Genomic DNA, 14,158 nt, shown 5'->3' with positions numbered 1-14,158 from the left:
TGGTAATAAAGGCATGTACACATTTTTCTAAGTCTTGAGCTGACATGAGCCCTCTAAGTCTTGTTACATTTTTGAGGTGATAGTAGCCCGATTTTGTTACTGATTTGATGTGACTGTCGAAATGTAAATCAGAATCTAAAATAGATTTTAGAGTTTTACTTCATGTTAAGAGGGCTCTAATTATGTTGGAAAACATTTAAAAGGTCGTAAACATGTTTTTATGCTCTACCTATGAAGACATTTGATTTATAATTAATGATTCCTACTTTACTCAAATATATTTATCACGGCCATGTCTGGAACCAATTACCAGCGATAAACTGTATGACTGTACCTGATTTGTAAAACATTAAATCTATTTTTGAAAATGCAAAATATAGGCACAATAATCTTTTCCATTATTACCACAATTATTACATGACATTTCAAGTACAGAATACTGGTGTCGCCCACCCCTACGGAATTGAGCTAACATCAGCCAGCTCTTTATAATTACATTTATAAAGACACAATTCTGTTTTGTTTTTAAAAATTTACTGTACTTTTGTGGAAGGTGCAAAACGTTTGTAGTCACACACGCGTGTAATCACCAATACCCAATAGTATTAAATCAGGGGTGTCAAACCCAATAGTATTAAATCAGGGGTGTCAAACCCAATAGTATTAAATCAGGGGTGTCAAACTCATTTTGGATCGGGAGCCACCTGCAGAAAAATCTACTCCCAAGTGGGCCGGACTGGTAAAATCACGGCACAATAACTTCAAAATAAAGACAACTTCACATCGTTTTTCTTTGTCTAAAAATAGAACAACATTCTAAAATTGTACAAATCATAATGTTGTTTTTTTTTTACAATCACCCGTTGCGGTTAATAGTATATATACTTTATTTGTCGTTATTTATATTTTCTGAATACATTATGTGATAATGTTCATCAGTACACTCATTGGTGTTAATTTTTATTCTATCAAGATGAAAAAAGGATATCAAAATTAAATTAAAGTATGTTGTTTATGTAATTTGATCATTTTCCTCGACTGATGTACTAACATGTGGTATATTTATATGTAGCATCATCTACAACAGACCTGGGCAAATTAAGGCCCGGGGGCCACATGCGGCCCGTTAACCTTTTCAATCTGGCCCGCCGGACATTCACAAATCATTTTTTTAGATCTTTAAGATGGAAACTGTAGCTGCCATTATGATGTGCAGTGATGTTTTCTAATGACTGTAAGTCTTGAACTATACAAAGTATTTCTATGGTTGGAATCTGCAGTTTTGCATGATATACTAGTTACTATGGTCATCTAATTAGTTACTATGGTCATCTAATTAGTTACTATGGTAATGTGCAAACCCCGTTTCCATATGAGTTGGGAAATTGTGTTAGATGTAAATATAAACGGAATACAATGATTTGCAAATCATTTTCAACCCATATTCAGTTGAATATGCTACAAAGACAACATATTTGATGTTCAAACTGATAAACTTTTTTTTTGTTGCAAATAATCATTAACTTTAGAATTTGATGCCAGCAACACGTGACAAAGAAGTTGGGAAAGGTGGCAATAAATACTGATAAAGTTGAGGAATGCTCATCAAACACTTATTTGGAACATCCCACAGGTGTGCAGGCTAATTGGGAACAGGTGGGTGCCATGATTGGGTATAAAAGTAGATTCCATGAAATGCTCAGTCATTCACAAACGAGGATGGGGCGAGGGTCACCACTTTGTCAACAAATGCGTGAGCAAATTGTTGAACAGTTTAAGAAAAACCTTTCTCAACCAGCTATTGCAAGGAATTTAGGGATTTCACCATCTACGGTCCGTAATATCATCAAAGGGTTCAGAGAATCTGGAGAAATCACTGCACGTAAGCAGCTAAGCCCGTGACCTTCGATCCCTCAGGCTGTAATGCATCAACAAGCGACATCAGTGTGTAAAGGATATCACCACATGGGCTCAGGAGCACTTCAGAAACCCACTGTCAGTAACTACAGTTGGTCGCTACACCTGTAAGTGCAAGTTAAAACTCTCCTATGCAAAGCGAAAACCGTTAATCAACAACACCCAGAAACGCCGTCGGCTTCGCTGGGCCTGAGCTCATCTGTGATGGACTGATACAAAGTGGAAAAGTGTTCTGTGGTCTGACGAGTCCACATTTCAAATTGTTTTTAGAAACTGTGGACGTCGTGTCCTCCGGACCAAAGAGGAAAAGAACCATCCGGATTGTTATAGGCGCAAAGTTGAAAAGCCAGCATCTGTGATGGTATGGGGGTGCATTAGTGCCCAAGACATGGGTAACTTACACATCTGTGAAGGCACCATTAATGCTGAAAGGTACATACAGGTTTTGGAGCAACATATGTTGCCATCCAAGCAACGTTACCATGGACGCCCCTGCTTATTTCAGCAAGACAATGCCAAGCCACGTGTTACATCAACGTGGCTTCATAGTAAAAGAGTGCGGGTACTAGTCTGGCCTGCCTGTAGTCCAGACCTGTCTCCCATTGAATGTGTGGCGCATTATGAAGCCTAAAATAGCACAACGGAGACCCCCGGACTGTTGAACAACTTAAGCTGTACATCAAGCAAGAATGGGAAATAATTCCACCTGAGAAGCTTAAAAAATGTGTTTCCTCAGTTCCCAAACGTTTACTGAGTGTTGTTAAAAGGAAAGGCCATGTAACACAGTGGTGAACATGCCCTTTCCCAACTACTTTGGCACATGTTGCAGCCATGAAATTCTAAGTTAATTATTATTTGAAAAAAAAATAATAAAGTTTATGAGTTTGAACATCAAATATCTTGTCTTTGTAGTGCATTCAATTGAATATGGGTTGAAAAGTATTTGTATTCCGTTTATATTTACATCTAACACAATTTCCCAACTCATATGGAAACAGGGTTTGTAGGTCACAGCAGCTCAGACGAGGCACCAAGCAGTGTGGGTGGGGAGCGTTTCCACAGATTGTTTCCAGAGCCTGAAATGTGGGTGTCAGGGACAGACGCGGAAGGAGATTTTTACAACAATGTTCTAAAGCTTAGTGATATATCACATATATCAGATAGTAGGGGGGGTTTATACCCTACGCGTTCATATTTTGATCTGTTTGTTGCGTTTTTGTTGTGTTTCGCTTGATTGGAAAATATGTGGATGGAGAGGGGGTGTGACGTTCATATGTTGTCAATATTCAGTGTTTTATGCTTCATAGTTAATATTGCAAATCCCATATTCTTTATTTTCATGTACATTCTGGGTGTCTCATTCAGTAAAAAATATTAAAATGTATTCAATCAATCAATCAATCAATCAATCTTTATTTATATAGCCCTAAATCACAAGTGTCTCAAAGGGCTGCACAAGCCACAACGACATCCTCGGTACAAAGCCCACATACGGGCAAGGAAAAACTCACCCCAGTGGGACGTCGATGTGAATGACTATGAGAAACCTTGGAGAGGACCGCATATGTGGGTAACCCCCCCCCCTCTAGGGGAGACCGAAAGCAATGGATGTCGAGTGGGTCTGACATAATATTGTGAGAGTCCAGTCCATAGTGGATCCAACATAATAGTAAGAGTCCAGTCCATAGTGGGGCCAGCAGGACACGATCCCGAGCGGAGACGGGTCAGCAGCGTAGAGATGTTCCCAGCCGATGCACAGGCGAGCGGTCCACCCCGGGTCCCGACTCTGGACAGCCAGCACTTCATCCATGGCCACCGGACCTGTGCCCCCCCCCCTCAAGGAAAAGGGGAGCAGAGGAGAAAAGAAAAGAAACGGCAGATCAACTGGTCTAACAGGGGGGCTATTTAAAGGCTAGAGTATACACATGAGTTTTAAGATGGGACTTAAATGCTTCTACTGAGGTAGCATCTCTAATTGTTACCGGGAGGGCATTCCATAGTACTGGAGCCCGAATAGAAAACGCTCTATAGCCCGCAGACTTTTTTTGGGCTCTGGGAATCACTAATAAGCCGGAGTTCTTTGAACGCAGATTTCTTGCCGGGACATATGGTACAATGCAATCGACAAGATAGGACGGAGCTAGACCGTGTAGTATTTTATACGTAAGTAGTAAAACCTTAAAGTCACATCTTAAGTGCACAGGAAGCCAGTGCAGGTGAGCCAGTATAGGCGTAATATGATCAAACTTTCTTGTTCTTGTCAAAAGTCTAGCAGCCGCATTTTGTACCAACTGTAATCTTTTAATGCTAGACATAGGGAGACCCGAAAATAATACGTTACAATAGTCGAGACGAGACGTAACGAACGCATGAATAATGCCGTTTTTTAAGGCGGTCTGTCATAACGTTTTTAGCATCCAGACATTATTGTGCGGTTTTGTATTGGTGTTCCTAAAAATAGATATGACGGCCCCTAGACACATTTTTTTCTCTAAATTTGGCCCACCGAGGCAAAATAATTGCCCAGGCCTGATCTACAAAAATACAAAGAATTGCTATTGCGACATCCAGTGGACACATTTAGAACAGCGGTTTCTTTTAAAAAATCAGGTACATTTGTATACTCATCCCGCGGGCCGGATAAAACCTGTTCGTGGGCCTGATCCGACCCTCGGGCCGTACGTTTAACACCCCTGTATCCAGTGCCGGCCCAAGCTTCCATGGGGCCCTAAGCAAAATTTGATTTTGGGGCCCTCTATTTCTGCCAATAATATTGATTGTTGATCATTCACACACCTACTATAAACTCATTGCGGCTCTGGCAGTGTTGTTTACATGATCCTATTGTCAGCCTGGCATGTCTTTACAAATGACATGTCATTTATAAAGATATGTGGGTGGCCCAGTTTATAACATAAATAATACCAATGAATGAACGAATGATGTCCAGAGTGCCACATATGGTTCCTAATCTGAAAATGTAGAAAACATTCAGCCACAAGAGTGGCCTGGGGTTGAACAGTCCAAGTGATAAAGCTTTGTATTTACAGTAAAAGTGTCATCTTGTCTCATCAGTCTTGTACATATTAGTCTTTAATTACTAGTTTATATTTTTAGTTAATTGTTCATATTTAATGTTTACTTTGTACAAAGAGAGCGCAGTCTACTGAAGTTAAATTCCATGTGTGTTAAACATAACTGGACAATAAAGCTGATTCTGATTCACTTTATTATTTTTGGTAACAAAAACCTGAAACAGCAATGTGCAAAAATGTTGACCTAAAATTGTGTTTTTGTACAATAATATATCTTTGATCATTTAGAAATCATCAGTCAGACTCGTACATGCAAAAAATAAAAAATACGATTTTTTTATTAATTGCTTTTGGGGGCCCCCTGGTGGCCGCGGGGCCCTAAGCAAGCGCTTAGTACGCTTATGCCTTGGGCCGGCTCTGCCTGTATCAGATCATCCTAATGATCACATAATGCTAGAACCACAATTTCCTACAGCACCTGAAGGCAGCGCGGCCCATACTCAACTGTTTTCAGCACACGCCGAACTTCCTGCAGAACCTTCTTGACGTCCTGGACAGAACACAGCACCAACGTGCACACCACGACGTCCACAGACGCGTCCTCCACCTCCCTCATGTCCTCTGCAGGGAGCACCAGGAAGGCCTCGTAGGTCAGGTGCTTGTTGGCGTCCATGCTCCTCCGCAGGTAGGTGTCAAAGTGCGGGTTGGGGTCGGCGCAGAGCACGGTGCAACCATACGGGTAAAACTGGAAGTTGGCGCCGCTGCCACAGCCGATCTCAAGCAGGCGAAGCGTTCCGTCGCGGTTGGCAAACGTGTTGACGTTCCTGAAGAGTTGTCTCTTCTCGCTGTGCATTAAGTCGTTGTACCGGAACGTCATGTTGTACATGAGCCGGGGGAAGAGACGTTTGTACGCCGCGCGTAAACCCAACACATCCAGGAGGCGCAAAGGTAAAGTGACGCACAAGCAAAGCAGCCTGCAAGTCTTCAGAAGCCAAGAAGTCATTTCTGACAATCCTCTTTAGCAGTGATGGGTCCGGCAACACCGATGCATCGGCGCATGCGTCGAGCTCATAGAGCGAAACCCTGTGTCGGTTTTAGAAAGTCACGTGACCGATCATGAGCTGTTTTGGTCACGTACGTGCCCGAGCCCTTTGAGACACTTGGGATTTAGGGCTATATAAATAAACATTGATTGATTGATTGATACGCGAACTGTGTCGCACTGTGCCCTGTTAACGGGTCTTTAATTTCTACAGCCGGAGAGAAGAGAAAGCGTCTAAAATTGAATACGTTGGAAAAACTGTTTAAAAAAAAAAAAAAAATGTGTAAAAAAAAAATAAAAATAATTTCCAGGTCCACAAGTGTGACACTTACAATTAGTAGTCACAATTGTTTTGTAAAATGAATGTGTAAATAGAGTATCCTAATTTAGTTCGAGGTATTTTCATATCTAAAGTCACAGTTTAAGTGTGAATGCCACAAAACATGTTATTCCGCCACGCCAGCAGAGGGAGCACTCCTATAGGAAAGGAGGAAAATGGGAGGTGCTTGTTAGTACTTCCGTGTCTCAGTCAGGTCACACCCTGAGATGACAACGCAATCAAGCACTTTGTGTCTCCTTTCTATTCCTATAAAACAGGTCGGTAAAGTGTGATAATATTAACACATTTGTCTCCAAGCAATTATAAGCGTTTCTGAAAATAGAAATATCGAAGTATGTTGTTAAAAGTGTGTATTTGTGATGACATTTGTTATGTTCAATAAGCGATGTCTCCCTTTGTGTGCGAGCGCGTGGTTGGGCGGGAATGGCGGCGGCAGTGGAGACTTGTTAAAGATAAACTGTGATTGTTAAGAAGTATTATAGGTATAGTCAGGTAACAATGTGTGTAATTAGGGCCCGCCATGGCCCATTGCAAAAGGACTCCCACAGGGAGTCCTTATGCAATGGGACATAAGGACCTATACATGGTGTTTACGTGACGTCACACATCCGGGTTATCCCGGGTCATCCGCCATCTTGGGAGGCAAACAAAACACACCTGGCCTAGTTGACACGCTTCACGATTATTGACAATAGCTTCGAGCAAACACTGGTGAAAGGCGCATAATGGTTATTTCCTGTTGGGTGAATGGATGTACAAATCGACGGGATGGATCAGTGCAGCGAGGATTTTTCAGTATTCCTAAAATTAGACACAATGAAGGAGAACAGACAAGGAAAATCAGCGAGGAGAGACGACGCTTGTGGTTGGCAAGCATCAACAGGAAAGAGGAGCCATCTCAACATTCCAAAATATGTTCTGATCACTTTGTAACAGGTAGGATTACGTCTCAATCTGTTTATTAAACATTTTAGAACGATGTATTGTTTATTTTTTTGTCAATTTGCTATTCTCGAAGCCCTTTATGGGATGGACCACGAAAGCGAAAGCCCCCCCCCCCCCTCAGGATATATAGCGCCCATCTCAGCCCAGGTTGCTTGTACACGAAATGAGTTGTAGATCTCAATGGATAAAATATTTAGGTATCAACCTTGTCATAAGTTAGAGGAGTCCGACGTGTCCTCGCTAAACACATGGTTTTAATGTACGTTATATATACATACCCTGCCCACTACAAGCACTTTCTCGTTTGCAGTCATGCTTTTAACGTCGCTGACCCATCCGTTAATAAACTGGTTGTACGCCTCCAGAGACTTGAATGCCCTCAATTCCTCCATTGTATAGGCACTGGTGTAATTGACGAGGTAGTTCAAAATGTCTATGTACGTTATGGCCGGGAGGCATTTGTGGTCATACGTGAAACTTTGTTTCGGCACTTCGTACGGGTCAACGCCTATGCATTGTGTCTTCTGGTTGTATCTTTCCAACGTCTGGTTGTCCAAGCCTTCTTTATACTTCTTTTTTGCTGGTTTCTCGGCCATTATGCATACGTTTGTGAACGGGTTCGATGAATTTGCTGATGTTGTACCGGTGCGCTTGCCTTTTAAAATGGCGGATCGCGCGGAGCATCATGGGAAATCAGTCGGGCGTGAAAACTATGTATTGAATTTCTAAGGTTTTATAATTATTATTATTATTATACCGACCGCCTCTTCGAGCACTAATTTGACCCACTTAACATGCTTCAAAACTCACCATATTTGACCCACCCATCAGGACCTGCGAAAATTGTCTTTTAATAAAAAAACCAAACCGCAAAAATCAAAATTGCGCTCTAGCGCCCCCTAGGAAAAAAAACAACTAGACTGCCTGTAACTCCCACTAGGAAGGTCGGAAAGACATGAAACAAAATCCTCTATGTAGGTCTGACTCACACCTAACTTTCATAATGGTACATTCTCGGGCTAAAATCTACAGGAAGTTGGCAATTCCCCCTTCAAGACAAAAATGTACTAAAAAAAGTCACTTTTGCCTCTTTGAGCTGTAATTTCACCCCCTTAACATGCTTCAAAACTCACCAAACTGAACACACACATCAGGACTGGCTAAAACTGTGATCTAATGAAAAAACCTAACCCCAAATTTAAAAATTGTGCTCTACAGCAATTTTTTTATAAAACGCACAAAAAACTGCTCCTCGGAAGAAAAAAATTACAAAACTGCCTGTAACTCACACTGGAAAGGTCGGAGAGACATGAATGAAAAACCTCTCCGTAGGTCTCACTTAGACCTACATTTCATAAATTGACAACCCCCAGCAAAAATCAACAGCAAGTTTGCTATTCCCCCTTCAAAACAATTATTTTGTAAAAACCGGTCACCTTCCTTCAAAAACTATCTCCTCTGAGCGCGTTTGTCGTTTCGGCTTCAAACTAACACAGGTGAGAGATTAAACCCTTGTGCATAAATTAACAGAACAGTTTTTTTATAACTGCTCCGGTTTTGATTTTATGACCCTTCAAAGACCCGCTGCGCTGATGCTGCTGCAATGCTGTTTTTTCAAGATGGCTGCTTAAAAGCAGGAAGCACCAACGTGCCCACACAATGCAGACAAGGTAGGTACACTAGACAAAAGTCTTGGGACACTTCAGACTACAAGTAGACAAAAGTATTGGGACACTTAGGACTAGCACCTGCCAAATACGCGGGCCCGAACAACGCTGCTTGCAGCTTTAATTGTAATTGATTTATAATGACAAAAAAGCGTTCAAGAAAGCAGCAATATTAATAAGAAGCAATGTCAGGATACAGTACAAAGATGTAAAATGAAGATGTTCATTAAAGTAACAGTACCGCTACGTGATGTTTTTACACAAGAAATATAGTGTTGGGGTACGTAACGATCAATCCTCCATGTTTTTGTGGATTTGTTTTATAATTTCAAAAGTAAGGATGTCATTGTTTAACGATGTGAATGAAACATGGGGAATGAAATAACATTATCGAAACTATTTGAAAGTGATTAAAAGCACAATAGAAATGCAAATGAGAGTAAAGAAGTCAAGAAATGTTTAATAAAAAAAAGTCAGGTCACACCCTGAGATGACAACGCAATCAAGCACTTTGTGTCTCGTTTTTATTCCTATAAAACAGGACACACCACATCGAACACTGGGACCAGGCTACTCAGTGCGAGGCCTGTAACACAAGCATCCTCATTCACAACACGTTCTCTTAGATTTCCATGTTATGATACATGTTCACATTATTTATTGACTGTATCTAAAAAAGATAAAAAATATATTTTTATTTAAATGAAGTTATGAAATAACCCTAAATGAAATACAATGACTTGGTTTATACTAAGTCATAAAATCAGTGTCGGTTGAGTCGGTCCATATGTTGCCTGTAGGGATTTTTAATGTCCAGCAGATGTCAGTATTTAGTGACACTATCAGTTTTGCAATGTGTCAAAACGCTTCATGAAGCCTCATCAACCCATCACTACTCTTTAGTCCTGACACTTAAACCCCACAAGCTTAATGCTGGTAATACCTTTTTAAAATGTGTGGTGCGAGTCTCAACTGCGCTATTTGGAAGCTGAAGTGAGCTTCCTAATTACTGTATTTCGTCACGTGACTTCTGGCCGGAAGTGAAAACCAGTCGCAAATTTGGAAACCCGAGCGCAGAGCAGGGATGACCACGCCCCCGCGCTCCCGGGAGCTCATTTGATTGGTCGCTGCAAAGTCCCTTCTTCTTCTGGCTGCTCTCGCTGATTTCTCATGCAGTGCGCCACTTTTGCCCCCATTGGCCTCTGAGGGAAAATGAATCGCTGTCCCGTTCATTACACCTGCTGAATGAAGCTTAACTTCTTAAGGTCCAAGCTGTTTGTTTACATGCTTTTTTTATTTCTCTTTGCTATTTGGGCTTATTGGATCCTAATTAGAATAACAACTAAAAATCATCGTTTGATATGATGTACTTGGTCCATAAGTACACAAACGTGTACTTCATGTATAGTGACATGCTGATTTTTATTTTTACACTTTTTTTCCCCCCAAATTCCATTGTATGTTATACTCTTCTGACACAACCAGATAGCAGTATTAGTGTCCATATGTCGGCATAAGACCCCAATTCAGTAGTGTACACAATTTTGGAAATAAGAGCTAAAAGGTGCTGTCCACGCATGTGGCCACTAAGGCAGTGGTTCTCAAACTTTTTTTTGTCATCCCCCACTTTGGACAAGGGAGAGTTTTCAAGCCCCACCTGCCCCCATCGCCCCAACAGAACGCTAATGCCAAGCTTAACATTTTCAAATTTATTGAACATCAAGTAACATCAAGTTGTATACATTCAAACTCAATAACATCACGTTCAATAATAAATAAAATAACTGTGCAGCTGTGGTATAACTTGCATCAAGTTCAATAATAAATCAAATAAAAGTGTTATAACTTGCATCAAGTTCAATAATTAATCAAATAAAAGTGTTATAATTTGCATCAAGTTCAATAATAAATCAAATAAAAGTGTTATAACTTGCATCAAGTTCAATAATAAATCAAATAAGTGTTATAACTTGCATCAAGTTCAATAATAAATCAAATAAAAGTGTTGTAACTTGCATCAAGTTCAATAATAAATCAAATAAAAGTGTTATAACTTGCATCAAGTTCAATAATAAATCAAATAAGTTTTATAAATTGCATCAAGTTCAATAATAAATCAAATACAAGTGTTATAACTTGCATCAAGTTCAATAATACATCAAATAAAAGTGTTGTAACTTGCATCAAGTTCAATAATAAATCAAATAAAAGTGTTATAACTTGCATCAAGTTCAATTATAAATCAAATAAAAGTGTTATAACTTGCATCAAGTTCAATAATAAATCAAATAAGTTTTATAAATTGCATCAAGTTCAATAATAAATCAAATACAAGTGTTATAACTTGCATCAAGTTCAATAATACATCAAATAAAAGTGTTGTAACTTGCATCAAGTTCAATAATAAATCAAATAAAAGTGTTATAACTTGCATCAAGTTCAATAATACATCAAATAAAAGTGTTGTAACTTGCATCAAGTTCAATAGTACATCAAATAAAAGTGTTGTAACTTGCATCAAGTTCAATAATAAATCAAATAAAAGTGTTATAACTTGCATCAAGTTCAATTATAAATCAAATAAAAGTGTTATAACTTGCATCAAGTTCAATAATAAATCAAATAAGTTTTATAAATTGCATCAAGTTCAATAATAAATCAAATACAAGTGTTATAACTTGCATCAAGTTCAATAATACATCAAATAAAAGTGTTGTAACTTGCATCAAGTTCAATAATAAATCAAATAAAAGTGTTATAACTTGCATCAAGTTCAATTATAAATCAAATAAAAGTGTTATAACTTGCATCAAGTTCAATAATACATCAAATAAAAGTGTTGTAACTTGCATCAAGTTCAATAATACATCAAATAAAAGTGTTGTAACTTGCATCAAGTTCAATAATAAATCAAATAAAAGTGTTATAACTTGCATCAAGTTCAATTATAAATCAAATAAAAGTGTTATAACTTGCATCAAGTTCAATAATAAATCAAATAAGTTTTATAAATTGCATCAAGTTCAATAATAAATCAAATACAAGTGTTATAACTTGCATCAAGTTCAATAATACATCAAATAAAAGTGTTGTAACTTGCATCAAGTTCAATAATAAATCAAATAAAAGTGTTATAACTTGCATCAAGTTCAATTATAAATCAAATACAAGTGTTATAACTTGCATCAAGTTCAATAATACATCAAATAAAAGTGTTGTAACTTGCATCAAGTTCAATAATAAATCAAATAAAAGTGTTAGAACTTGCATCAAGTTCAATTATAAATCAAATAAAAGTGTTATAACTTGCATCAAGTTCAATAATACATCAAATAAAAGTGTTGTAACTTGCATCAAGTTCAATAATACATCAAATAAAAGTGTTGTAACTTGCATCAAGTTCAATAATAAATCAAATAAAAGTGTTATAACTTGCATCAAGTTCAATTATAAATCAAATAAAAGTGTTATAACTTGCATCAAGTTCAATAATAAATCAAATAAGTTTTATAAATTGCATCAAGTTCAATAATAAATCAAATACAAGTGTTATAACTTGCATCAAGTTCAATAATACATCAAATAAAAGTGTTGTAACTTGCATCAAGTTCAATAATAAATCAAATAAAAGTGTTATAACTTGCATCAAGTTCAATTATAAATCAAATACAAGTGTTATAACTTGCATCAAGTTCAATAATACATCAAATAAAAGTGTTGTAACTTGCATCAAGTTCAATAATAAATCAAATAAAAGTGTTATAACTTGCATCAAGTTCAATAATAAATCAAATAAAAGTGTTATAACTTGCATCAAGTTCAATAATAAATCAAATAAGTTTTATAAATTGCATCAAGTTCAATAATAAATCAAATACAAGTGTTATAACTTGCATCAAGTTCAATAATACATCAAATAAAAGTGTTGTAACTTGCATCAAGTTCAATAATAAATCAAATAAAAGTGTTATAACTTGCATCAAGTTCAATTATAAATCAAATAAAAGTGTTATAACTTGCATCAAGTTCAATAATACATCAAATAAAAGTGTTGTAACTTGCATCAAGTTCAATAATACATCAAATAAAAGTGTTGTAACTTGCATCAAGTTCAATAATAAATCAAATAAAAGTGTTATAACTTGCATCAAGTTCAATTATAAATCAAATAAAAGTGTTATAACTTGCATCAAGTTCAATAATAAATCAAATAAGTTTTATAAATTGCATCAAGTTCAATAATAAATCAAATACAAGTGTTATAACTTGCATCAAGTTCAATAATACATCAAATAAAAGTGTTGTAACTTGCATCAAGTTCAATAATAAATCAAATAAAAGTGTTATAACTTGCATCAAGTTCAATTATAAATCAAATACAAGTGTTATAACTTGCATCAAGTTCAATAATACATCAAATAAAAGTGTTGTAACTTGCATCAAGTTCAATAATAAATCAAATAAAAGTGTTAGAACTTGCATCAAGTTCAATTATAAATCAAATAAAAGTGTTATAACTTGCATCAAGTTCAATAATACATCAAATAAAAGTGTTGTAACTTGCATCAAGTTCAATAATACATCAAATAAAAGTGTTGTAACTTGCATCAAGTTCAATAATAAATCAAATAAAAGTGTTATAACTTGCATCAAGTTCAATTATAAATCAAATAAAAGTGTTATAACTTGCATCAAGTTCAATAATAAATCAAATAAAAGTGTTGTAACTTGCATCAAGTTCAATAATAAATCAAATAAAAGTGTTATAACTTGCATCAAGTTCAATTATAAATCAAATACAAGTGTTATAACTTGCATCAAGTTCAATAATACATCAAATAAAAGTGTTGTAACTTGCATCAAGTTCAATAATAAATCAAATAAAAGTGTTATAACTTGCATCAAGTTCAATTATAAATCAAATAAAAGTGTTATAACTTGCATCAAGTTCAATAATAAATCAAATAAAAGTGCCACTTTGCAATCTTTGCAAAAGAAAAAAGGAGGAGCTATGCATTTGGCAAGACAGGGCAAGTGACAGCACTTTGCCCCCGGAGAGCCACCTTGCTTCACTGTGAAACAGCACGTGTTATGCCCGTTTGATTGTGGACTATTACTGACACCTTGTGGCGATGGGAAATGTTGCGCGTCATTAGTTTGGGCACTTCCGGTTTACGATCTTAGTCCAGTTTATGAAACAGTGAGAGTCAGA

The 14,158-nt window shown here is 37.1% G+C and overlaps 1 protein-coding gene across 1 annotated transcript in view; it reads right to left on the bottom strand.

The window, feature by feature from the left end:
- LOC133570828 (thiol S-methyltransferase TMT1A-like) overlaps window positions 1–6,019 on the bottom strand; it is a 13,800-nt gene extending 7,781 nt beyond the window's left edge. Inside the window, exon 1 of the mRNA XM_061923548.1 lies at window positions 5,458–6,019. Coding sequence (XP_061779532.1) covers window positions 5,458–5,955 — 498 coding nt within the window. The 5' untranslated portion in view covers window positions 5,956–6,019. The remainder of the gene's footprint in view (window positions 1–5,457) is intronic.
- Window positions 6,020–14,158: the final 8,139 nt, after the last annotated feature.

This window comes from Nerophis lumbriciformis, linkage group LG28 (genome assembly GCF_033978685.3).
Source record: "Nerophis lumbriciformis linkage group LG28, RoL_Nlum_v2.1, whole genome shotgun sequence".
NCBI classification, from domain to species: domain Eukaryota; kingdom Metazoa; phylum Chordata; class Actinopteri; order Syngnathiformes; family Syngnathidae; genus Nerophis; species Nerophis lumbriciformis.
The sequence above is the reverse complement of the archived record's forward strand: the minus strand, read 5'-3'. Positions and strand labels throughout refer to the sequence as shown.